Source organism: Eumetopias jubatus, unplaced genomic scaffold (assembly GCF_037043125.1).
Source record: "Eumetopias jubatus isolate StellerSeaLion01/CBP00866 unplaced genomic scaffold, mEumJub1_p1.0 scaffold_16, whole genome shotgun sequence".
Lineage (NCBI taxonomy): Eukaryota > Metazoa > Chordata > Mammalia > Carnivora > Otariidae > Eumetopias > Eumetopias jubatus.
Genome location: NW_028274822.1, coordinates 57,071,788 through 57,097,600, shown reverse-complemented (window position 1 = coordinate 57,097,600; position 25,813 = coordinate 57,071,788). Strand labels below are relative to the sequence as shown.

General features: G+C 44.8%; 1 protein-coding gene across 1 annotated transcript in view; it reads left to right on the top strand.

Annotated features, from left to right (window-relative positions):
* The window catches only part of LAMA1 (laminin subunit alpha 1), a 145,090-nt gene that overhangs the window by 64,759 nt on the left and 54,518 nt on the right, over positions 1 to 25,813 (top strand). Inside the window, exons 17-30 of the mRNA XM_088019397.1 lie at positions 1,112 to 1,222; positions 7,239 to 7,366; positions 8,793 to 8,879; positions 9,587 to 9,798; positions 14,856 to 14,962; positions 15,275 to 15,455; positions 16,074 to 16,210; positions 16,863 to 17,099; positions 18,444 to 18,587; positions 19,116 to 19,295; positions 20,700 to 20,885; positions 21,376 to 21,503; positions 22,159 to 22,279; positions 24,626 to 24,763. Coding sequence (XP_087875523.1) covers positions 1,112 to 1,222; positions 7,239 to 7,366; positions 8,793 to 8,879; positions 9,587 to 9,798; positions 14,856 to 14,962; positions 15,275 to 15,455; positions 16,074 to 16,210; positions 16,863 to 17,099; positions 18,444 to 18,587; positions 19,116 to 19,295; positions 20,700 to 20,885; positions 21,376 to 21,503; positions 22,159 to 22,279; positions 24,626 to 24,763 — 2,097 coding nt within the window. The remainder of the gene's footprint in view (positions 1 to 1,111; positions 1,223 to 7,238; positions 7,367 to 8,792; positions 8,880 to 9,586; positions 9,799 to 14,855; positions 14,963 to 15,274; positions 15,456 to 16,073; positions 16,211 to 16,862; positions 17,100 to 18,443; positions 18,588 to 19,115; positions 19,296 to 20,699; positions 20,886 to 21,375; positions 21,504 to 22,158; positions 22,280 to 24,625; positions 24,764 to 25,813) is intronic.

The window sequence follows — 25,813 nt, the reverse complement described above, 5'->3', positions numbered from 1 at the left end:
TGTGTCTCCCCGACTTTGAATCTTTCCATTGGCACAGTGGGCACGGGGTCTAACTGTTCCATGTTCCAGATTCCATGTCTATAAAATAGAGAGAATGGTTCTCAGGGTCATCTTGAGAATGACATGAGTGACTGTCTGGGATGGCCCCCTGCTCCTCCCAGGCAGGGGACAGCATCCATGAATACCATGAAAGCACGCCTGTGATGTTTGCTCAATTCACCTGATGCAGTTTGACACAGACCTACCCTTGAACACTTTGATGGTAGTATTTAGTGACTCTTACCCAAAAGAAAACAAAATCAGGTTGAGAGAAAAATGTCCACTTGATTGAACACTGGTGAAGTGGCTGAGTGTTACATGATTTCTCAGTAATATCGTGGCAGGTACCTCGAAGGTGGATGCTGACCCATTGTATCGCCGCTAGGTTTTGGTGTGCGTGTTTCTACCTATAAAAAGAAAGGAGGGGGGCGCCTGGGTGGCTCTTGGTTAAGCAACTGCCTTCGGCTCAGGTCGTGATCCTGGAGTCCTGGGATCGAATCCCGCATCGGGCTCCCTGCTCAGCGGGGAGTCTGCTTCTCCCTCTGACCCTCTTCCCTCTCGTGCTCTCTCTGTCCCTCATTCTCTCTCTCTCAAATAAATAAATAAAATCTTTAAAAAAAAAAAAAAGAAAGGAGGAAGGGGGCCTGGGTGGCTCAGTCAGTTGGGTATCTGACTTTTGATTTCAGCTCAGGTCATGAGATCGAGCCCCATGTAGGTCTCCAAGCTCAGCAGGGAGTCTGCTTAGGATTCTTTCCCTCTGCCTCGGCCCCTCCCCCTGCTCGTGCACGCTCTCTCCCTCAAATAAATCTTTAAAAAAAATGAACTGGATTGTGGCAATGTTGCACAATTCAGTAAGTTTACTAAAAAATCAGTGAACTGTATCCTTAAAATGGGTGCGTTTTATGACATATAAATGATACCTCAATAAAGAAGTTGCGGGGGGGAAGGAAGTATGTTTCTCTACTTATGGAAATTGGAGCAGTTGATGTTCCTAACCTATTGACGAGAAGATGATTTGCATGATGTACAAGGTTGCCTTCCCCTGCGTGTGTCACCTGTTCCTCTCTTGCAGTCCTGCCTCCCTGGCTATTACCGCGTGGATGGAATACTCTTTGGAGGAATTTGTCAACCCTGTGAATGCCACGGCCATGCAGCTGAATGTGATATTCATGGCGTTTGCTTTGTGAGTCTGTTGCCAAAACCTCGAGTGCCCCCCCCCCCCGACCCATCCCAAAGCCATCTGCTGTGCAGAGTAATTAAAAAAAAGTGCTTCCTCCATAGGAGATTATCCCGGGCTTTGTAGACCCCAAAGGAAATTCGCAGACTTAAGTTCATGTCATAATATGTTTCCTGCTTTTTCCTCTGCTCTTTTTTGAAAAAAAGTTACTTTGGTGAAAACGGAAGAGGGATATATAATGTCATTGCAGGTTTTTTATTAGAACAACGAATTTACTCCATAAGATTAGAAAGCCATATAAAGGTAGAAAATATTGCCCACTGATTAAAAAGGATAAGGGCTTTTAAAGGAAAGTGCTAGAATTCCTTTAACATATTACACAGTATGTCCTAAAAGGAATAATAAAACTTCTAATAATTACACTCGTTTGTGCAACATATAATGCTTTATAGTTGTTAGCTCGGGTAAACTCTTCAAACAAGTACTTCTTTCATGCAACAGGAGTTGAAACATGGCTTGACAAATATGCAGTTAATCTTGAGAATGAACTTTGGGGCAGATACAGGGCAAGACTTGTTTTTTAACTTCAATCAGGAATTCTTTTAGGCTCTTTTTGCCTGGAAGCCAGGCCATACTCCTGGGTTCTAACGGATTTACTGCACAGAGATGGAGTGAATGCCTATATCAATCAGCCGAGTTCTATTCACCATACAGGGGAATGTTCATGCTGTTTCCAAAAGAGATTGATTGAGTCCCAAGGCTAGGGAAAATTAATTATCAGAGCCATGGAGAAGATCTCCTCATGATGCCATGGATTGCTTAATCTTTCTAGAGCCTAGTTTTTCTTGATTCTGTAAGTAAAGCTTTCATTTTGTTCTTTGTTCATTTCATCGTTCTGGAAAGCAAGTGTCTATAGGAATTACATGAAGTGATGTTTTACACACACACTCAATCCTTCAGGATCAGTTTCCCAGAGCTTGGTGAGGTTGTTGCTTTTTTTAAACGCCTCTGCCTTTCCACTTGGGTTTGTAAGGCCAGCCTTCCGGGGCATCTGCCAACAGTTGGGGGTGTCAGCAGGTTGTGATTTCGGCACCCATGGCTTTAGGTACAGGTAAGCCAAAAGGGTATTTGCACGTGCTTCTATTACTATATCTTTACAAAAATATATACTCACACTAAAGTGAAAATGCTAAGTAGCGACTGGCCTTTAAGTTCTAATTATAATAAGTGATAGTAATTTTTATAATTGAAAAATTGGGGGAAATAATGTTAGATTTACAGTAAGCCTACAAAAATAGCACGGCGAGATCCTGTTCAGCCTTTACCCTGCTTCCCCTGGTGCTCACATCTTGCCTTACCAGAGTACAGTGATCAAAATTAAGAAATTCACGTGGGCACAATCTCATCAACAGAACTGTGGACTTCACTCAGATTTCATCAGATTTCCCACTCATGTCCCCTTTCCAGCCTCAAATCCAGAACCACTTTGCACTTGCTGCCTTCATTCTGTGACAGTGCCTCAGTTTTCCCTTGTCTTTCATGACTGTGGCACTTTTGAGGAGCCCTGGACATTCTCTGGAATGTCCTCTGCTAGAGTGTGTCTGTTTTCTTGTGATTAGCTTGAGGTTTTGCATTTTAGGCAGGAAGACGTGAAGGTGATGTGCCCCCTCGGCGCACACTGTTAGCCTGGAATACTCGGATGAGGTGCTGTCTGCCAGCCTTTTGCACTGTCAAGTTATTATTTTTACCTTTTTAAGTCATTCATGTTTGAAGGGGCAAAAATAATAAAAATTTAGATTGGACTTTAAAGAAACATAAAAACTTGGTAGCATCATTTATCTGTTTCATCTAACTTTGCTTTTTTTTTTTTTTTTTTTTTCTATTCTATTTTACAAAGAAACCTTTGAATTCTCCCCTTTGGATAGCCATTTCTAGCCCTGGGCCTTGCGTGTAGCCATCCAGCTTCCAGGAGTCAACTCCTGATATGCAGGTTATCAGAGAGAAGGTTCCAATTGTTCGTATTGCCCTATCTTTTTTTTTTCTTTTTTTAAAGTGTGGTTTTAGGTTTACAGCAAAACTGAGAGGAAGGTGTAGGAATTTCTCATATACCTCCTGCCCCCACGCACACACAGCCTCCCACATTATCAACAGCCCCCTCCCCCCGCCAGAGGGACACATTGGTGCGGTTGATGAACCCACACTGACACATCATAACCCCCCACCCCCGGAAAGTCCACGACTTACATTAGCTCCTGTTCTCTGAGCTCTTTCTGCTGCTCTCCCAAGGAGAAACCAGTTTGCTTTCTTCTGGAAGAGAAGAGCCTAAAAGGCAGTTGTGTATCTTGGACCCTCATGTTTTTTTCTTTTCCATTCAAGAGAAGATGTTTTTCCTTCCTGAGGAGATGAGCATTCTCCTCCCTCACATTCCAGCTCCACCAACAGGGCTGGTCCCTTAAAGGGATGGTGACCTGAGAAAGTGTCAAAACAGATTTGGTAGGCTTTTTTTTTTTTTAGCAGAACTACGTAATGGCTTTCCCAAAGAGAAAGAAAACCCTATCTGGCCCTTTGAGCAAAGAAATCCTATCATAGATATTTTGCAAGTGGACATGATTAAATGTATTTTAATGAAACTAGTTATTTTGCATAATACTTTTAGCTCAACCATGTAGCCATTTATCAAAGCCAGTTGCATTTTGAATTAATTTGGGTTAATTATCAAAATCAAGGTCACATAGGGGATGGGGAGGGAAAAAAGAGTCTAAGACATTCCTACCAAAATGTCACCCGAGGACCAGCAGTCTGTGTGTTACCCTAGAGTTTTTTAGAAATGCAGAACTCAGGCCCTGTGTCAGACCTCCTGAATCAGAATTGACGTTGAACCCAGGTGATTTGTAAACAATTCAAGTTTAGAAGCCCTGGTCTAGGATAACTCTACATAAAACTGGTGAAGGCCTGGGGTGCCTGGGTGGTGCCATCGGTTAAGCCTCTGACTCTCGGTTTCGGCTCAGGTGGGGATCTCAGGGTCCTGGGATCAAGCCTCACATGGTCAGACTCTGCACTCAGCAGGGAGTCTGCTTGTGATTCTCTCGCCCTCTCCCTCTGCCCCTCCCACTCGTGCTCGCACTCTCTCTCTCTCCCTAAAATAAATCAGTAAATCTTAAAAAAAAAAAAAAAATGGTGAAGACCTATTTAAAAGGATGTAATACAAATATTTATAGTCCCAAATTAAATTTAACCTATGGGAATACTTTTATCAACCTCAGGAATGGTAGAAAAGTATGCAAGTTTAGAAACTAGACACATTATTTAAACTGTTGAATGAAAAACGGCCTACAAGGTCTATAAAATGAGTGGCTCTCAGAAAAGGGGGTAAAAGGAAGTGGGTGGCAAGGTGAACCCACAGGTGGGAGCTGTGGCAAGTGAGTACAGGCTGGGGTGGGTAGAGATCACAGGAGAAAACTCTGGGTGACATCAGCATGGGGGTGGGGGTTATGGGAGGACCTGGGGAGACCGAGTCACTGGCAGAGCAGAACTTGGGAAAGAATGTGGAGAACAGGCTCAGCTTTCCCTTGAGCTCTGCCGCTGCCCTCGTGCTCAGCGTCGCTTCCTACAGGGGCCAGCTCTGCCCATCCTGTTTCTCCTGCATACCTCCTATACGCCTGATGTGGCGTCATTCTGCTTTCTTAAAGACATGTTTTCAAGAAGGAAATAAGTCTTTCATATTTTCCCTGTATTTATCGTTTCTAATACTCTTCAATCCTTGGTATAAATCCAAGATTTCATCTGGTTCCATGTTCCTACCTCCCGAAGAACTGTTTTTAGCATTTGTTTGGTGCAGGTCTGACGGCCGACAAATTCTCTCACCTTTTCTTGACCTGAAAAAGGCTTTCTTTCGTCTTTGAGTTGGAAATAGATTTTTGCAGATTTTTTTTTTCAGGACTTGAAAATTGTTGTTTGCGTATGGCCTGCATTGTTTCAAATGAAAAGTCATTAGTCATTCTTATCCATGTAATTCTCTGGGTTGTCTTTTTTTTTTCTCTGCCTACTTTTTAGATTTTTCTCCTTATGAATCACATTTGCTTTTTGTTTGTTTGCTTCTCCTCAGATCCAGTAGTTGTTATCCTGCGTTTAAGAAAAAAAAGAACAAAACCCTTATTTGGAAATCATTTTAAATGTATGCAAAAGTTGTAGGAAGAAAAATAGTACTTAGGGCACCCACCTTTTACCCGGATTCACCTTGTTGTTAACATTTTCCCCATGTGCTGTATTTTTTTTCTAAACCACTTGAGAATAAGCTGCATACACTATGCTCATTTGTCCCTAAATACTTCGGTGTGTATGTCCTGAGAGTAAGGACTTCCTCTTATATAACCATAGTACATTATCAACCTCAATCAATACAACTGTGGTACCCTACTTTTTCTAATCTACCGTCCATTTTTCCATTTGACCAGTTGACTCTCTTATGTCCTTTATAGCATTTTTCCCACCGTGACAGGCCCCACCTAGTTTAGGTATTGCATTTTATTGTCATGTCCCTCTGGTCTTCTTTAATCTGAAGTACAGCATTTGACAGCATTTCTTTGTCTTTATAATAATGGCACCTTGAAGAACACGATCATCTTTCAAAAAATAAAATGCCCCTTATTTGGGGTCCTTCTCTTGTTTTTTCATGAATTGATTTCAGGTTATACCTTTCAGGCCAGAACACTTCATTAGTGATGCTGTGGCCTTCTCAGAGAACCACACGTGGAAGCCCACAGCGTCCACTGCCCCTCGCTGGTGAATTCTGATTACACATGCCAGCTCTTGGTCAATTACTACATATCTACCATTCTTTTCTTTTGCAATTAATAAGCAGTGTGACGGAGACACTTTAAGACCATGCAAGTATCATATTCATCATCAAAATTCCCCCTTAGATTTAGTAGTCTCTGATGATTCTTGCCCCACCAACACTTATATGGTGTTCTCCATGCTTCTAGATTGGTACACAGCATTCTACTGTAAGCAAGAACCCTCCTTTCTTATGTTTATTTATTTACCTACTTCTTATCTGCCTGGACTCATGGATTCCAAATTCTCCCAGATGTGACTAGAGGAAGCATACTCAGTGGTTTCCGATTGCCTGAGGAATATCGTTCATTGTTAAGTCTCTGGATTTTGTTACTTTCCTTGAAAGAACATCAGAGTTTGTTTTGGCAAGTAGTTAAATTATCATGGGTCAGCTGGATTGTTTCAAGGTTTGTTTTTAAGCTTTGTTAGGGTGGGTCTAGTATAACCTCTACTCTAGGGCAGGTGTAGCCCTACTGCAGAAGAGTTTTTCTTCTGGGGTCTCTACTGGGTGCTCTGGGCATTTAACAGAGATTCCCCACACTGGCTGGCTACAATTCTAGTGTCCCTGGCCTCTGCGTGAGTTCTTAATTTTTCGGCTGGCTGCATGGAAATGCACTCTATACATGAGAAGCTTGTATTCAGTAGCTATTTGAAGGGGTCTCCTATGCAGATTTCTGGAGTTCTTATTCTGTGAAGCTCCGATTCTCTGCCCAAATTCCTGCAGTCCCGGTCTCCCCAAACTCAGACCTCTGTCTCCTCAACTCAGCAAGACCCCCCACATTCTGCTTGGGTCTCCTCCCTCCCCCACCCGCTTAGCAAGTGTCTCCAGGAGAAAGACCTATGATCCCAGGGTTTCATCCTGTCACCTCCCTTCTCTCACCTTTGTTGTCTAGAGTCTGAAGGAAGTTGTTCAATTTTGTTCCAGTTTTCTAGTTCTTTCCTACAGAAGGGCAAGTCTGGTAGTAGCTACTCTGACATGGGCAGAAGTGAAAGCTTCCCATGTATACAGATGATACAAATTAAAATTTTGTATTAATCTGGAAATAGGCAACCCCTCCTCATGTAACAGAGTTTGGTGACTTGTTTGAGCATTTTTTTTTTCACCCTGACTTCAAGTTATTTTTCGATGAATCAGAGAATCATTTAAGGAAACCTGAACTGAGTCTCGTCCATGCGTGTGTTCTAGGCTTGCGAGCATAACACCATCGGGGACCACTGTGAGCAGTGTGCACCCGGCTTCTATGGGCTGCCTTCCCGAGGGACCCCGGAGGACTGCCAGCGGTGTGCCTGCCCCCTCTCCACAGCCTCCAACAAGTAAGCGTGGCACCCCCACCTGTGGAGCCAGCCTAGTGTGGCCAGACTTTGTGTGTGAAGAGAGTGTGCTTACCCAGTGGTAATTAGGATTAAAGATGGAGGGGTGAATTCTCTCTTTTTAAAAAGAACAAGTTGGGTGTATTAAATTATATAAGAAAGGTTATGTGATGGCAAGAAAATGTGCATGCTTTGGTTCCTCATGGTCTAATGTTGCTCATTAGTTCTTTCAATGTATATCTGGTGTGCCTACCAGTAGGCTAGGAGGTATAGGGTACACAGAAATGAACAAAACTTTGTTCCTGGCCTTAAGGTGTTTTTAATATAATGACCAAAATATGTAAATATGAGGCTCATTGAAAATGGGCTGAATTCATTTCATGATTCAGCCAGTGTTCATTGAGTGCCTACTATACACGGAGTATCATGGTAGGTGCTTGAGTATCAGAGTGTTCATCCATGGCTGCTGGTCCCATGGGACCCACCATGTGGTCATGACTGTAGTGGAGGTATGTCCACTGTCAGGAGAGTAGGAATCTGCCTGGAGTGACTCTGAGGAAGCCCCTGATCTGAGGCGTGAAGGTTGAAGGCCACAGAGATGGGCGTTCTGGGCAGAAGGAACTGAGTGTGCCAACACCCTTCTCTGTGGCCTTCATCCTTCAAGGATGAAGTTTGTGAAATTGCAGATGGTCCTTGAGCACAAGGCAGGAGTGGGTGGGAGGAACCAGTGATGCACAAGGCCTCGTTTGCCGTGCTGGGGCCTGTGCGTCCCACTGGCCCGGATTTGAAAACCTATTTCTCTCTCACTGGCCTACACTTTAGGACTCTTCCCCCCTGCAGCCCAGAGAACTCCCCCATGGGGATTTTCATTTGAAACTCCACTGTGTAAAACAGACAACCAGGGCTGCTCTGATGTAATCATAGAGGCCCCCCCCCCCGTTGCCCGCATACCTCCCTTCACAGCCCCCCTAGACCCAGGAATAGAGGTGAGGGGACCTCATTGAGCAGTGGGGATCCTTTGGGGAATGTTGATGGGCTGTCACATGTAAGTTAGAGCTCACTCTTGGCCACTGTGGTTGGGGCTCTGAGGCAGCGCCAGGGAACCCATAGACGGGGGCTCAGCTTGGCCAGGAAGAGTGTCGGAGAAGGCCTCCTGGAGGAGATGGTGGCTGAGTTGGGCACAGGGGACAAGGTGAACCCAGGCAGAGAGGGGACAAAGTGGCTTCTGGGCTGAGGGACAAGCAGGAGCAGGGAGCGTCCAGTGCCTAGGAGAGAGGCTCATGAAGTGGGCTGCATGGTCGGGGGCCGGGCTTCTGAAGTGAAGAACCATGGAAAGTTTGTAAGGAGTGGTAAAAGACAAGGATTTTAAATGTTTAGAAATGCTGCACCACCCAATGGAAAATTGTGTTCATTTGTAATGTTTTGACAGTTTCAGCCCCACGTGCCACCTAGAGGGTAGGGAGGAAGTGGTCTGCGACCAGTGCGCCCCGGGATACTCAGGAGCTTGGTGCGAGAGGTACTCTGTCTGCATCACTCAACTGATTTCCAAAAGTTGCATCAAACTTTTTTTTTAATTAAATAACAATGATATGTGTTTCTTTTTAAATGTATAGGTAAGTATGATTTTAGAGTTTTGGTGTGTAATTACGATTTCCCATAATTATAAAGAAAAAATCAGTATGCCGATTAAAAAGCTAGTGTGAAAACTCCCCGGGGAATTTTTCAAGAACAGTATTTGGGCTCCTCGAGCTCATGTGAGTTCTCATCGATGACAATAGAAAACAACAAGGAGCCAGCGTGAACTGTTCCCACACTGAAATATCCCACCATCTGGATAGTTCCATAGTAGGGATGGTTTGATTTAATCGCTGTCTTCTGGCACCTGAAAGCCAACACTGTCTTTTCCCAGGTGTTAAGTCTCAGGTGCCCAGCTCTGGCCTAAGTCCCTGAGGGAGCCAGTCACACCCGCGGCATGCAGGTCGAGTTGGCCGGAGCTGAGGGCACATCCACTGGGATTTATGGCTCATTTAGGATACATTCTCTGTCTTCACAATGAGTGAAGGAAATCTGAATGTCTGAACTTGGTGTTGCATTGCTTCCCAATAAATCTTATGGAAAAAGAGTCCGTCTGATTTATTAACCATTCAGAGAATCCCTGGTTGGTGGGGGTAGTGTCTAGAGGAAGTGCATTCATTTGGGTCCCTCTTTCAATCTTTTGTGCAGATGCGCAGACGGTTACTATGGAAACCCAACAGTGCCCGGGGAATCCTGTGTTCTGTGCAACTGCAGTGGCAACGTGGACCCCTCTGAGGAGGGTCACTGTGACTCCGTCACCGGAGAGTGCCTGAAATGCATTGGGAACACAGATGGCGCCCACTGCGAGAGGTGTGCTGATGGCTTCTACGGGGACGCCGTGACTGCCAAAAATTGCCGCGGTGAGTGTGGGGGCTGTGAAGTCAGAGCCCTTACTCATGGCCACGTAAAGTCTCTATCTACTTACATGTGTCAGAAAGGACTCAGCCTATGGGGTAACTTTATCTTGGTTGGCGCTTGTGTTAATACCAGTGTAGACCCAAGACCTCACTCTTCCCGGTGTGCCCTGCCTTAGCTTGATCCACTACCTACAGAGCAGGTCAGGTGGCCTGGAAAATTTAGGTGCCCTTCCACTGGTGCAGGAAGTGGTGCTTGATGGGACCGGGTGAAGGCAGTCTGGGGTCAGAGCCTGCAGTGTTAATGAGGGACGGGTTCAGGGGTCTCATGAGTCAAATGGGATTTCAAGATATGGGGTGGGGAATGGGAAGGCTCTATCCCTGGAGTCTCACAGATCTGTTCCTGAACTACTGACTCTCACGTTGCTCCAGAGCTCTGCTTCCTTCCTTCCTGACATTACGGATCACTTAGAACCACTCGCTAAAGAAAGCAGGCTTTCCTATGCCTGAGATGACAGACTTGTAGCCTCAGGGCTGATACAGCCCTCAGATTTTTATGCACAGCTCTTGAAGGTGTGAAAGAGTAAAAATGTCAATTTTACATTATTTTTTAAAAAAGATTTTATTTATTTATTCATGAGAGACAGAGAGAGAGAGAGAGAGAGAGGCAGAAGGAGAAGCAGGCTCCCAAGGAGCAGGGAGCCCGATGCGGGACTCGATCCCAGGATTCTGGGATCATGACCCGAGCCAAAGGCAGGCATCCAACCATCTGAGCCACCCAGGCGCCCAATTTTACATTATTTTAATAATTTCCTATAAATGCGAAGCCCTGCTATGCTATTACAACATGGCGACACAAGAGGGTGCTAGCGATACAGGAAAGTTATTTTCCCAGGCACACCTCCAGAGAGGGAAAAGGCTTTGTAGCCTTGGGCCAGTCAACTTGATCTTGGCAGCACAGCCACCTTGATTGGTTATCATAGGAGGATAATTATGATAACTGGTATTTGTGTAAAGCTTCAAAGTCTACAGAATGCTTTCACTATATTCATGTCATTCCTTTTCATCTTTCCTGCAACCTTGATGATTCATCACTTTGTTCATTGGTCGTCTATTAACCATTTGTTACTTCCCAAGCACTGTCCTAAGTATCATCAGAGGAGTTGGAAAAAGTTTGGCCCAGGTCTACTGGGGAGCTACATGTGATGGTGTGGAGGCAAAGCACACATGTGGATCTCAGGCTTTGGAGTCTGACTAATGTGGGTTAGAGCTGAGGGTTGATCACAACCAACTGTGTGACATTAGGCAAATTTATTAACCTCTCCGAGCCACTATTTCCTCATACATAAAATGGACATAGTTTTATATATACATATATATATTATGTATACACACACATTTATATATATATCGAGGCCTTTGTGAGAAGTAATTGGGATAAAACTTAAAGTTCTGGAAATGAAAGAAATGATAGCTATTTTAAATGCTAATAATAAAAAAGTGCTTTTTATTATTTTTCTATATTAATGCTGTCCAGTAGAAATGTAAACGACACATGTAATTTTAAATTTTCTAGTCACCACATAAATAAAATGATAGAGATGAAATGTATTGCAGTAATACATCTTATTTTACCCACTTATAAAAGCAATATCATTTTGTCACAGAATCAAATTTTTAAAGTATTAATGAGATATTTGCTTTCCTTGTTAAGGTTGAGTCTTCAAAATTCAGTGCATGCTGATATGAGGAATTTGAGAAACAAGAGAGACGATCATAGGGGAAAGGAGGGAAAAATGAAACAAGACAAAACCGGAGAGGGAGACAAACCATTAGAGACTCTTAATCTCAGGAAACAAACTGAGGGTTGCTGGAGTGGAAGGGGGGGGCGGGAGGGATGGGGTGGCTGGCTGTGGCACTGGGGAGGGTATGTACTATGGTGAGTGCTGTGTAAGGCTGATGAACCCCAGACCGGTACCCCCGAGACAAATAATATATTATATGTTAATAAAAAAAAATCAGTGCATGTTTTATAGCCTATTTCAATTAGGATGCTAAATTTTCATAAGAAACACTTGATCTGTATTTAGATTTCATAAAATTCATAGTTGCAAAAGGAAATTTACATATCCAAGTTGTTCAAATGTGTTTAAGTTTTTCATCATGACCAAAAAATTCATTTTCCTTTACATTTGCATCTACATTGACAAAACTGCTTCAGTATTTTGTGTGGAAAGTAGATCTTGGTGATGAACAGAGGTGGGGAGGAGGGTCAGAACAGACAGGATTTGGGTCTGGGTCCGAGTTGTTGGCTGAGGACTTAGTTTAAGTGATATTAGAGCTCGTGTTTGTCTGTTGCATCAGCCACATCTGCAGGGGTCCGGAGACCCATGCGCACAGTGTCGATCTGATAGGGACAGGCAGCTCTGCAGGGCGACGAGTGACCATCCCTGGGGTTTGCACAAAGCTCCATAAAGGCCCGGGATGGTGTGGGGCTGCCTCTGGAGGAAATGGCACTTGATGTGAGTCTTGAAGGATGGGTAGGAGATGCCCGGTGGGCTGACAAGTGGTGGGAAAGTGTCGTCCAGGCCTGAGGTGCAGAGTCTAGAAAGAGGGTGCTGGACAGTGGAAAGGCAGGGGCAGGGTCAGGCCAGGGCAGGAGCCATGGCTGATGGGTGTGGACAGCGCTGGCCTGTGGAGGTTGTGCCGTCTGTCCCCGACTCCCGGTCACTTGAACAGGGACGGGGTCTGACCAGATCTCTGTTGAACAGTCAGTCTGGAACCGCTGCGGTGGACAGAGTGGACATGAGAGAAAAGGCCAGAAAAGAAACTTGCTGGGAAAGTTAATGAGGGCTTCCAGTAGAGCCTTTGTCATGGGGGTAAAGGTGAAGATAGAAACTAGAAACTGTCGGGACCCCTGGGTGGCTCAGTCCGTTGAGCATCCAGCTCTTGACTTCAGCTCAGGTCACGATCTCAGGGTTATGAGATCTAGCCCCACATTGAGCCCCGAGTTGAGCCCGGTATCGAGCCCCGTGCTGGGCTCTGTACTCAGTAGGAACCTGCTTGAGATTCTCTCTCTCCCTCTCCCTCTGCTCCTCCCCACCTTTCTCTCTCTCTAATAAATAAATCTTAAGAAAAAAAGAAAAAGAAAAACTAGAAACCAGAGGTTGTCCCTTACCTCAGTGAGAGCGAAGTTTAAAAGGGAGGGAGTGGCCATGGGGCCCATCTCACAGGAGGACACAGCGAGATGAAGACCCAGAATGTGCTCTTTGAATTTGCTCCTGGGAAGTCCTGGGAGACTTTTCAGAGGAGCGGGTTCAGCAGCCAAAAGGCAGGAGGGGCAAGTTGAATGGGAAGCGACGGCGACAGGGAGATGGGACCTCAGATAGACAGTTAAGTTTGTGTGTGTGTGTGTGTGCACGTGAGTAAACTGTGTGTGTGCACGTGAGTAAACGTGTGTGTGCGTGCACGTGAGTAAACTGTGTGTGTGTGTGCACGTGAGTAAACGTGTGTGTGTGTGTGTGTGTGTGTGTGTGACGTTTTCTACAGGAGACAACTGAGAATACTTGGATGCTGAGGAGTGTTTGAAAATACAGGTTTCATTATTTAGGTATGGCAAGGCCAGCAGTGACCAGGAGGAGGGGACACACCAAGGCATAGGAGGGGGTATTCGGGAAGCACCCAGGTTGGTCAGGAGGGGAAATGTGGGCTAGAGCCTTTGTTGTGGTTTCCTCAGGAAGGAAAGGGCAAGGCAGGGTAAGCAGGTTTAGGATTGGCTATTTTGAATAACTTCAGCAGGCCCTGGGGCAGGGCAGCTGTCCCTAATCGTCTGATGCATGGCCCTGGGGTGAGAGGTCAGAGGGATAGTGGAAGTGAAGCCCAAATGAAGGAGAGGGCCCTGTAAGGAGGCCCTTGTGGGTGTGTGCTCTGGATGGGATTGTTTGCGTATGAAAGGCGTTCTGGCAGGCCAGCTCTTCACTTGCTCTGGGAACTGACTGGCCTTGGGAAGGGCAGTCTGTCCAGGGTCAGCAAGGCCCCCCCAGGAGGCGTGTTTAATACAAAAGTGAGTTGAGTGTTCAAAAGTAAGTCACAGGAACCTGCAGTGGTGCGTGGGGCCCCTAGCCCTTCCCCAGCCTCCCACGGGGGGCGTCCTAGATGGTCCACCTACACCGGGCAACACCTGCACAGGTGTCTTGGCCACAGTCCATTATGGAGGCAGAATTCTACTGCCTGTCCTCTGATCCTCAGCCTTCCAGCATCTACCACGGCTCTGGCCTCCCCTGCCGATCACTGCCACACAAAGTGTGCTTGGCTTGAGAGAATTTGTGGAGTTTTCCTTTTCTTACATCATTATCACATATGACAGAGAGTGCACATTTCCTGAGTCCAAACATTCAAAGATAGTGCACATTTCTGGGGTATTTGGCCAAGAGCTGATTAGATATTTTCAATGAAGTGCATTTGACAGCTGTGCTATAAGTATCAATTAAACATTTCAGGAGCCATTAAATTGTATCACTTCGCAAAGGTGGGGGGCTTTGTAGTTTTGAACATCAGTCTTATGACTGTAGATAAAACTGAAATGTTTGACCTGAAGGTAAGTATATTGGAACTACAGGTGACTCGCAACTTAGAACAGGGAAATGTTTTACATTAAACTATGAAATGTGATATTACCTATTTAGATTGTTATAACTGAGTTTTAAAATATTAAATACATATAAGATCAGAATAAGAACAGATGGCTAAATTGATTTTTAAATCTCCATTGCATGTTTTTTATGAGGATTCGTTGATAAACATTGGTGGCTCATTTTTATGATTTCAAGGAATTCATGCAATTGGTTAAGATCGTTTGCTAATTGTTATCTTAACAGCTTCAGTGGTTTTTCTGTGTGATGGCTCCTTCCAACAACCCTGTAAAAGTTATTGCAAAGTAATTTTTTCTTTTAGTTTTATGATTTGAAACATGAATGTTTAAAATTTTTCCTTTGGGGATTAAGAGATCTTACTACAACCATACCCAGAAATGGGCACAAATATGTCTCTTGTGTATGTGTTAGCCTGTGAGTGCCATGGAAAAGGCTCCCTCTCTGATGTCTGCCATCTTGAGACCGGACTCTGTGCCTGCAAACCCCATGTGACTGGACAGCAGTGTGACCAGTGCTTGGTAAGACGCCTGTGGCCGTTGCAGACATGAAAGTGTTTCGGTGATGTCTATAGTTGATACCTTGACCTCGGCCCGAATGAAATGCACTTCATGACTGCCAGAAAGAGCTACTGCCCCAAACACGGCTGGTGAATGCTGGGTGTCCTGACCTACAGAGTCTGTATTCGGTTTACAAAGAACTGGAGTGATGTCATGACCACTTTATGATTCTATGAAACATCCGATGTTTGATTTGGGAAACATGCTTGTAAGTATTAGTGGCTAACTAAAATGTACTTTGGCTTCCATGCTCCGGGTCCTCCTCTGCAACAGCCTGGCTATTACGGGCTGGATGCGGGGCCTGGGTGCCTGCCCTGTAACTGCAGCACGTCAGGCTCCTTGTCAAATGACTGCACCGAGGAAGGCCGGTGTCACTGCGTCCCGGGCGTAGCTGGGGAGAAGTGCGACAGGTGTGCACGCGGCTTCCACGCCTACCAGGATGGTGGCTGTACACGTAAGCTCCAGAACTCAGTATTTGAGGCTTTTTAGTAATTCCCAGACTTTTCTTTGCACTCTCCTTTGACTTCTAATTCTGTTACGTTCCTTCACTTGTTCTCTTTTTAACATGTAGGATTTCATACCTTTTGTTCTGTTTCCTGATCCCTATGCCTAATTCGTCTGTCATCTCTGGTCAGGCTTTACTAGTTGTGGGGACTTAATCACTTCACTTAGCTCTAGTTTCCTCATCTGTAAAATAGAGAAGGTAATTATAATTTTCATCCAGAAGTTACTTTTCATGTTGGACGTAGAGTCCTTAACATGGCATTTGGCACACAATAAATGTTCCAGAAATACTAGCTGCATCTGTTCTTCCCACCTATTTCTATTTCTCTGTCCTGATTACCCCTTTTCTAACAATGTCTCTCAACAAGGAGGAACCTGTCCCGAGAGACATGGACAGGTCTTGGGAATCACGAGGTCTCTGTTAGGAACTAGAACAGTTTAGATAATTAATCAAAGGGAGAGAACCTTAGATAATTAGTCAAAGGGAGAGAACCTATGGCATCAGCTGTGACCCCTTTGATTGCACGGGGGTCCTGAGGCGTAACAACACCGTGTGTCTCTGTTGCAGCCTGTGACTGCGCTCACACACAGCACACTTGTCACCCGGAATCGGGGGAGTGTATCTGCCCTCCTCATACTCGGGGCGCCACCTGTGATGAATGTGAGGACGGATACTGGGGCCACGACCTAGAGCTTGGATGCCAGGTATGCACCGCCATCTGCATCTTCTTAACTGGGAAGCACTTTGTTGGAGCAAGTTTCACTCCTTCTCTTTCATCCATGCACTTGACCTTGACCTGCTGAATGGCTCCATGGTTTATATTTAAAACTCAGTACGGGTTCAGGCCTCCAGGTGGAAGAAGCAGCTGCCTTAAAGTACATTATTCTAAGTTTTTTTTTAAGAACCCAGCCGTGAAATGGATGGTTTGGAAATTTTAGTGCTCTTTAAACCTACGCTGCCGTGTACTTGATCTTCTAGGAGGAGGGCAGAAGTCACTTTATTGGGGGGTTACAGCCCAGCTTCAACGGTTCTATTTTCAATGTAGCTTTCCTCAGTTGAACTTGGATATGGTTTGCGTTTTAAAACCAGACTTGCCTTTGATGTGTAAGATGCTGCTGCTGGGTTGGCGTCAGGTCACAGGGTCAGCCCAGTGCGCATGGGCCCCAGCGAGGCACAGCTGTCCAGCCTGGCAGCCGCTGCCTCCTGATTGACAAAGTGAATCCTTGCAGCCGTAGTGAAGGATTCTCACGTATTTGTATGATGTCCCCACAGTTAGTGTTTTCTCCTGTAATCCCAACACGTGTGCATTATGCGAATGTATAAGCCACCATTTTATTTGTGAGTTTATTTTCCCAGGCCTGCAACTGCAGTGGTGCTGGGTCTGCCGGTCATGGATGCGATGTGCTCACTGGCCACTGCCGATGCAAGCCTGCCTTCAGTGGCCCAGGCTGTCATCAGTGCTCCCTGGGGTACAGACACTTTCCAGACTGTGTGGCCTGTGACTGTGACCCGCGAGGGACATTGGCAGACACCTGTGATGAGGAACAGGGTCTGTGCAGCTGTGCAGAGGAAACCGGCAGCTGCTCTTGCAAGGTAACGGCATTCCGCTCTCTCCCCCTCACTCATCACTATGACTTTGGGGCTTTTAACTATTTAAATCAGGGGTGCCGGTTAAATGTCTTTGGCTCAGGTCATGATCCCGGGGTCCTGAGATCGAGTCCCGCGTCGGGCTCCCTGCTCAGCGGGGAGTCTGCTTCTCCCTCTCCCTGTCTAATAAATAAATGAAATCTTTAACCATTTAGATCAGCAGCTAGGTTTTAGACACTTTTCATAGTGAGTCCGCACTCCCTTCTAGGTTTAAATTCCATGTAGGCTCTTCGAGAACAATGGATGATTCTTTAAATGGAATTTTTACTGGTTATTATGAGTGTCAGATGATAGAACTGAATCGAAACACACTCTGAGTTTTCTGTCAGGTGTTCCAGTGGGCTGAGCAGCCGGTCTGTCCTGAGTAAACAGCTGAAACAGGTAACACAGGGCTTCAAGAAGATGTGTGAATCGGGGTGCCTGGGTTAAGTGTCCGACTCTTGATTTCAGCTCAGGTCATGATCTCAGGACAGCGTGGAGCGTGCTTGGGATTCTCTCTCTCCCTCTGCCCCCCTTAAAAGAATTTTTAAAATATAAATAAATAAATAGAAGATTTGTGATTTTCTAACTGGTAAGTAATTATTCTTTTGTATGTGCTGGCTAGAATGAAGGAAATTTGTGTGTTTTATTTTCCTGACAGGTAAGATGTCAACATCATGTTTAATTCCATGTGTTTCCACTGATTTCCCCATTGTGCTTTGTTATTAGGAGGTAATTGGCTACCTCCTCTGGTCCTTTTCCAGGTGCTGGTGATACAGAAGAGAGAGAAAGTAGTGGGCTGATCAGTGACTAGGGATGAGGAAGGGAAAGCTCATCAGATACTATGGCCTGGGAGTAATGGAAACATCAGTGAATGTATTTTTGGCTTACCCCATTGGCGATAGCAGCTTTCATTATAGACGGTCAGAACAGGAGGGGCCTGCCTTAGTGATCACCTGGTCCGTGGCCCGCCACCTCGCCAGTCATCAGAGTCACCTGGGGCCTCAGGGAGGTGTCTCAGGGAGGTTCACTCCAGGAGAGGCTCATCAGGGAATCTATATTCCCAAAGCTTCTGAGATGATTCTGCTGATCAGCCGCATCTGGGAATCACTGGCAGTGCCTGAGAGGGTGGATGTTCCTTGAGGTTAGGGAGCTTGCCTAGTGAAACAGCTGCTTCGGGGATGTTTGTGGGTCCCAAATTATTTGTGTTTTATTTCATTTCTGCTCAGAAGTCATGTCTCTCTCTCTCTCTCTCTCTCTCTCTATTTTTCCAGGTAAAAATAAACGAGTCTATTGCTTTCTCTCCTTTAGGAAAATGTGTTCGGTCTTCATTGCAGCGAGTGTCGAGCTGGTACCTATGCCCTCCGCGCGGATGACCCTCTGGGATGTAGCCCCTGCTTCTGCTTTGGGCTGTCACAAGTCTGCTCAGAGCTGGAGGGTTATGTGAGGACGCCGGTAAGTTACACATGCGGGAAAACGTGCTCATGTGCTGTTTTAAAACCCTGCCTCCCTCCCTACCCCCCCATGGAAGTTGGGTGACCATAGGGGAGATAGTCAAGAACTTACTTTAAATTTTGCTCTTATGGCATCAGAAATTCCAGGAAGCTAATCTGGGTTCATTATGAATCCGAGCTTTGTGTCTGCCATCCGAGGAAATAAATGAAGCTGGAACTAAAGTGCTCAGGGTTGCTTCTGAGCTAATCTATCAAAAGCTTTCATTGCAGATAAAACTGCAACACACAACAGCTTCCTTCCTATAACTGAATCCTGCCCCAATAGAGCAATAGTTTGGCCCTAAATGCAATAGTGTAAAATACACGCAGTTTTCCTATTAACCCAGATGTTGGAGTTTGAAGGAAATGTCTCTGTTACTCCTGTTTTAATACTGAAGCTGTCTGGTCTGTAAAACAGCAGTAGAAGCTGACGAATCGAAGGTGAGGAGTGAATTTGTGCTCTCAGGTTTTCCTCCCCTTCCATGACCAGGTAACGCTGGGCTCAGGGCAGCCCCTCCTGCGTGTGGTTTCTCAGAGCAACCTCCAGGGTACGGCTGAGGGGGTGTATTACCAGGCCCCTGACATCCTCCTGGACGCTGTGACCGTCAGGCAACATGTCCACGCAGAGCCGTTTTACTGGCGGCTGCCAGAGCAGTTCCAGGGAGACCAGGTGAGGCCCCCACCTGGCCTAGAGCCAGTCCACGTTTCCCGGAGGAGACAGGTGTCACTTGAAATCATGATGGACTGTTAGCTGACCCTTAACCGAGGTGCTTATCCCCTCTGGGTGGAGATGGAGAAGTTTAACACTTATAAAAATACCCCCAGATGTATATGGCTCTCAAGTAATTTTCATGCGAAAGACTTTTAGGGGCACCTGGCTAGCTTAGTCAAAAGAGCATGCGACTCCGGATCTTGGGGTCGTGAGTTAGAGCCCTGCGTTGTGTGTAGAGATTACTTAAAAATAAAATCTTAAAGTCTTTTAAAAATCATGTTATTTTCCTCCTTCCTCAAGCAGTCCTTCAATAAACACTTTTCATTTTTATTAACATAAGCTCAGGTGCTGTGGTTCTTCTCAACAGATCGATACTCATTTAGGGGGAAAGTAATACCCTACTATAACAGGGTATTTAGGGCATCACTTGCATTTTTGTTTAAATAAACATTGGAATCTTTGTGTGAAATCACCCAGATCTTTAAATTTGCCAATGTGTATCCAGTGTTCCCATAGTTCTAGGTCCTTTTTAATTCAAAGGAGCCTGAAAATAATCAGGGCAATTACCACACTGATTTGTTACCTTTACTTCCTTTGGTGCCAAGGAGAGGAAGCTGAGGGAGGTGACGTCTGTGGCCTTGATGGGGGTGGGGGCTTCACGGGTGTATGCTCCTCCCCAGACTCATTGAGTTGTGCACCTTAAATATGTACAGCTTTTTATATGCCAGACATGCCTCAATAAAAGTTTTTTTAAAACATCACTTAAAAAGCTGTGGCTTGAGTTAACTTAATAATCCCTAATTAGAATTAAAAAGAGACAAATTCGGGGCACCTGGGTGGCTCAGTTGTTACGCGTCTGCCTTCGGCTCAGGTCATGATCCAGGGTCCTGGGATCAAGCCCCGCATCGGGCTCCCTGCTCCATGGGAAGCCTGCTTCTCCCTCTCCCACTCCTCCTGCTTGTGTTCTGTCTCTCGCTGTGTCTCTCTCTCTCAAATAAATAAAATCTTTAAAACAAAAACAAAAACAAAACAAATTCCAGGGTGCCTGGGTGGTTCCGTTGGTTAAGCAACTGCCTTCAGCTCAGGTCATGATCCTGGAGTCCCAGGATCGAGTCCGGCATCAGGCTCCTAGCTCAGCAGGGAGTCTGCTTCTCCCTCTGACCTCTCCCCTTTCATGTTCTCTCTCTTTCTCTCTCTCTAATAAAATCTTCTCTTTTTTTAAAGACAAATTCCAGACAATGGATTCCACCCTTGTGATGTATTTTTAAGACCCAGGATTTCTTGCAAATGGCAGCAGGCTTGTAATGAAATAGTTTTAAGCCAGGGCTATGTCAGAGAAGTAAATCGTTTATGATCCCCTAGCTCCTGGCCTACGGTGGCAGTCTGAAATACAGCGTGGCCTTCTATTCTTCCGACGGCATCGGCACCTTCAACCTTGAGCCCCAAGTGTTCATCAAAGGGGGCCGGACCAGAAAGCAGGTCATTTATGTGGACATGCCCTCCCCAGAGAATGGAGTACGACAAGAGCAGGAAGTGGGAATGAAAGAGGTGACGATGTCCTCCTTTCCTACGCGCCCCTTAACGGTGTGGAGTTAGCTCTGGATGCAGTGGAATCCCAAAGCTGCTAATAGAGTGAGCTAGAAGACCTGGGAGTCAGAATTCCAGTGGGCTTAGCAAGATTTGTAAAAACAATTCAAATTCCATATGTTCAAGAACCGTACACTAGGCTTATGTTACCTTGGTTCGAATTGCATCCTAAATCCTTTATGTGTGAAATCGTGGTGCACACGTCTCCATCTGTGTGGATGTAATGGTGCAAAGTCTCTGGACTTGCTGGGCTCTGCGGACGGTCGACCGCCCGGCGGGCAGTGCACAGGTGACACATGTCTGCTGCTCCATGCAGGGGGCACCGCGGCTGCTGCCCCAGGAGCTGACAGAGCGGGCTCCCTTCCGGAGACATTTATAAGAGAATTACTAAGTTCATAAGCCTCTGAGGATTTGTAATCGGAATGTAATTGAGGGTGTTTCTCATCCACAGACTTTTTGGAAGTATTTTAACTCCGTTTCTGAAAAACCTGTCACACGCTCCGATTTTATGTCTGTTCTTAGCAACATTGAGTACATCCTCATCAAAGCATCTTATGGTCAAGGATTACAGCAAAGCAGGTACTCGGAACCTTCTAGAATGAAAAAAACTTTTTTTATTTGAAATCAAACTGAAGAGATTTGATTCACCCTTATTACTTCATATCTTTATTAGTGTGTGTATATGTGTGTATTTGTGTTCCTCACCAAAACTTTATTAAATATTATATATTTATTAAATATGAAATATGTGGAAAATGACCTAGATTATCCACCCCCCAATTAATGTGGATATAAAATATAAGTACATAATGGTGATAGCTTAGATGAGGTTAAAATATAAATGAAACAAAACAAAAAAGTTCTATTTTCTGCCCTTAAATTTCAATGACATTTCTTTGTCATGACACATCAAGAATGCTGTCAGTTGCTCATTTAGTACTTATCCCATAAATGGAAGCGACTGGGTTATGGCCAAACTAGTGCTGCAGGAGTTGTTACTTTGTGTAATATTATTTTTAAGTTCTAACATGTTGGCAGGGGCCCGTCACTGTGTAATGACAGGACTAATGTGCTCTTACACATTCCCTTTATAATCGGGTTGGAGCTACTCCCAAACTTGCAGGAAAGCTCTGGCTTAATATATGTGCCAATTCATTATATAATGTGCTAGATTTCTAGAAGGTGTCTTTCTCAGTATTAATGTTCCCTCTCACACTTCTTAACGGTTTCACAGAATCTCAAATATTTCAATGGAGGTTGGCAGGAAGTCTGGAGAATTGCACCCAGGACAGGAGGTGGCATCCCTCCTAGAGAAGTGTCTCTGTCCTCCTGGCACAGCTGGATTCTCATGTCAGGTAGGCAGACTATGGTTAAAATCCACTACCTGTAATGATGTACTACATGTTGGCTAATTGAATTTATTTTTTTTTAATTTTTTTTAAAGATTTTATTTATTCATTTGACAGAGAGACAGCGAGAGAGGGAACACAAGCAGGGGGAGTGGGAGAGGGAGAAGCAGGCTTCCCGCAGAGCAAGGAGCCCGATGTGGGGCTCAATCCCAAGACCCTGGGATCATGACCTGAGCCGAAGGCGGATGCTTAAGGACTGAGCCACCCCGGCACCCCAAGGCTAATTCAATTTAAATAAAAAAGAAAAAGAGGGCGCCTGGGTGGCTCAGTTGGTTAAGCGACTGCCTTTGGCTCAGGTCATGATCCTGGAGGCCCAGGATCGAGTCCCACATTGGGCTCCCTGCTCAGCAGGGAGTCTGCTTCTCCCTCTGACCCTTTGCCTCTCGTGCTCTCTATCTCTCATTCCCTCTTTCTCAAATAAATAAATAAAATCTTTAAAAAATAAATTAATAAAATCAGTCCATTTAAAAAAAAAGAAAAAGAAAAGAAAAAAAATAAAATCCATTACCTGGTTCTGAGCTGAAATAGGCTTGTTACAGCAACTCCTAAGTGATGATCAGAATTTGTATGAATTATGTAAGTTTTCTCTTTGAAAAAACTTAATTATGGTTAAATACTGCATAAACATAAACTTTACTGTCCTAACCACTTTTAAGTGTATCGTTCAGTAGTGCTAACTGATTCACACTGTTGTACAACCAATCTCCGGGATTCTTCATCTTGCAAAACTAAAACTCTGTACCCATTAAACACTAACTCGCCGGTCTCCTTCCCCATAGCCCCTGATAATCACCATTCTACTTTCTGTCTTAGTGAATTCAACTACTCTAGGACCTTCATTTAAGTGGAATCATGTAGTATTTCTCATTTATGACTAGCCTAATGCTGTCAAGGTTCATCCATGTTGTAGCATGTATCAGAATTTGCTTCCTTAAGGCTGAATAATCCAATTGTATGTATATATCGCATTTTTTTTTTTTTTGTTAATGCATCCGTCAATGGACACTTCGGTTAACCTTTTGCCTGTCATGAATAATGCTGCCAAGAATATGGCTATACAGTATCTCTCCAAGACCTTGATTTCAGTTCTTTGGGGTTTACGCTCAAAAGAATTGCTAGGTCATGTGGTAATTCTGTTTTTAACTTTTTGAGTAGCTGCCATACTGCTTCCCAAAGCACGGTCCCATTTTATATTCCTACTGGCAATGCACAAGTGTTCCATTTTTTTTCTATATCCTTGACAACTCTGATTATTTTCTGTTTTTGGTAGTAGTTATCTTGGTGTGAGGTGGTATCTCATTGTAGTCTTGATTTGCAGTTCCCTAATGATTGATGTTGAGCATCTTTTCAGGTGCTTATCAGCCAATTGTATCTTCTTTGGAGAAATGTTTATTCAAGTTGCAACACTGTGATTTATAAGAAGAAATAGGTATTTGGTCTTCATCCCCCGTTTCCTAGCACAGAGTTCTTAAATGCTTAGAGTTTCCTAAGAGATGAGATCTATAAAAATGTCTTTTGTTATATTCATGAGGTAACTTTTGAAAAGCTCCTAGATCATCTAAGGATGGAGGCTGGTCACCAAAAGAACCAACCATGTGGTTGGAGAACTTTTAGTCCTATCCCCAGACCTCAGGGGAGAGGAAAGGGGCTGGTGCTTGAATCAGTTGCCAGGAGCCAATGATCGCCTCACTCATACCCATGTAAGGAAGAGTCCATAAAAGCCAAAAGGATAGAGTTCAGAGAGCTTCCTGGTTGGTGAGCACGTGTATTGCCTAGAGAGGGCCTGGAAGCCCCAAGGCCCCTTCTCCGCACCTTGCCCTGTGCCTCTCTTCCATCTGGTTATTCCTGAGTTACATCCTTTCATAATAAACCAGTGACCTTGTAACTAGAATGGTTCTCTGAGTTCTGAGCTCCACTCTAGCAAATTAATCAAACCCGAGGAGGGGGTCGTTTTAACCTCCAATCTGTAGCCTGTTAGAAGCACAGGTGACAACCTGGACTTGTGACTGGCATCTGTAGGTGGGGGGCAGGGCCGATCTTCTAGAACTGAGCCCTTAACCAGTGAGATTGGATGCTATCTCCAGGTAGGTAGTGTCAGAATTAAATTGTGGGACACCCAGCTGGTGTCCAAACATTGCTTGGTGTGGGGAAGAAACACCCGCACAACAGAACTGGTCACAGAATATATTGATCATACCTGGTGATCAGAAGTAGAATTGGTGTCAGAATCGTTACAAGTCTTCTGTCCATTGTTTTAATCATGTTTGTTCATTTCCTTTTGCATGCGCTCAGGACTGTGCACCTGGTTACCGCAGGGGGAAGCTCCTACAAGGCGCGAGCCGAGGACGCCGTCCTCTGCTTGCCCCTTGTGTGCCCTGCAATTGCAACAACCACAGTGATGTCTGTGACCCCGAAACTGGGAAGTGTCTGGTAGGTTTGTTTGTGCGGGTTCTCAGAGGAGGCACTGAGCCTTTGAATTTCTGCTCCAGAGTCCTATCAAGTTCCTGGTTTAGAGAGAGCCTAAATTTAACTGTAACATACATGTAAATTTCCTTCAGAAAGGCTCAGAAGTCAGACATTGTTAGTGCAAAATCTTTTATAAGTCTTAGTTTCATGAATTTGTTTGTGGGCATCAGTTTGGGAGTTAGTTAAGTGTACTTGCAGTATTGGTGGTTGTAGTCAAACTAGATGAGACCTCTATGTCATAGAATTGGGAGGGCCACCTGGGGGTCTTAAAATATGTTAATGCCCATGTTGCAAATTTGTTTCTCTCCTTGCATTTTTTTGAAAAAATACTTTCTTGATGTCTTAGTATGCTTTTGCTTCTCAGTCACCTCTCCCTTGTTAAACAAAATTCAAAATTTGAGGATATAACTGGCTTTATTGAGTGATTCATGAATTAGGCAGCATCCCACCTATTAAGGTAGAGGGGAGCTCCGAGGAGTAGAATTTTTTCTACTAAAAACTTTTTTTAGGGAGGAGGGTGGGGCAAGGAAGTTATCAGCAAAAAGAAAGGATTGTTCCAGACAAGGTCACTTTCCCTTAGATGGGAGGGCAGGGGTCTTATTAGGTGGATGACTTCATCTTCCTTTCTGGAGATGAAGGGCCCACGTGACAGGTTACCTCAGTGATGCCGATCAGAAAATTCCTGACTGGGCTACACAGGTTGTGTTCTTTCTTGGGGTGGTTGAAACTGTAGTTAGGCTCTGTATTAGCCCCAGTTTGGTGTCTTGGCCTAAGTGATGCCATGTTGGGCCTGTGGTTTTCTTTTTAACACCCTAGACCAAGATTGGTCTCAGAAACGTAAGGAGAACTCTGATCACTGCAAAGAAATGGCCCAGATGGAAGTCTTGTGGCCTTGACCAAAGACAAACTCTTGTGTCTGTGATTTACGTAATCTGACAAGGCCTTACTGATAACCTAGAATCATCTGATATTCTTTCCCTACTCTGGAAATCTTTTTTTATAATAACTCTTGTA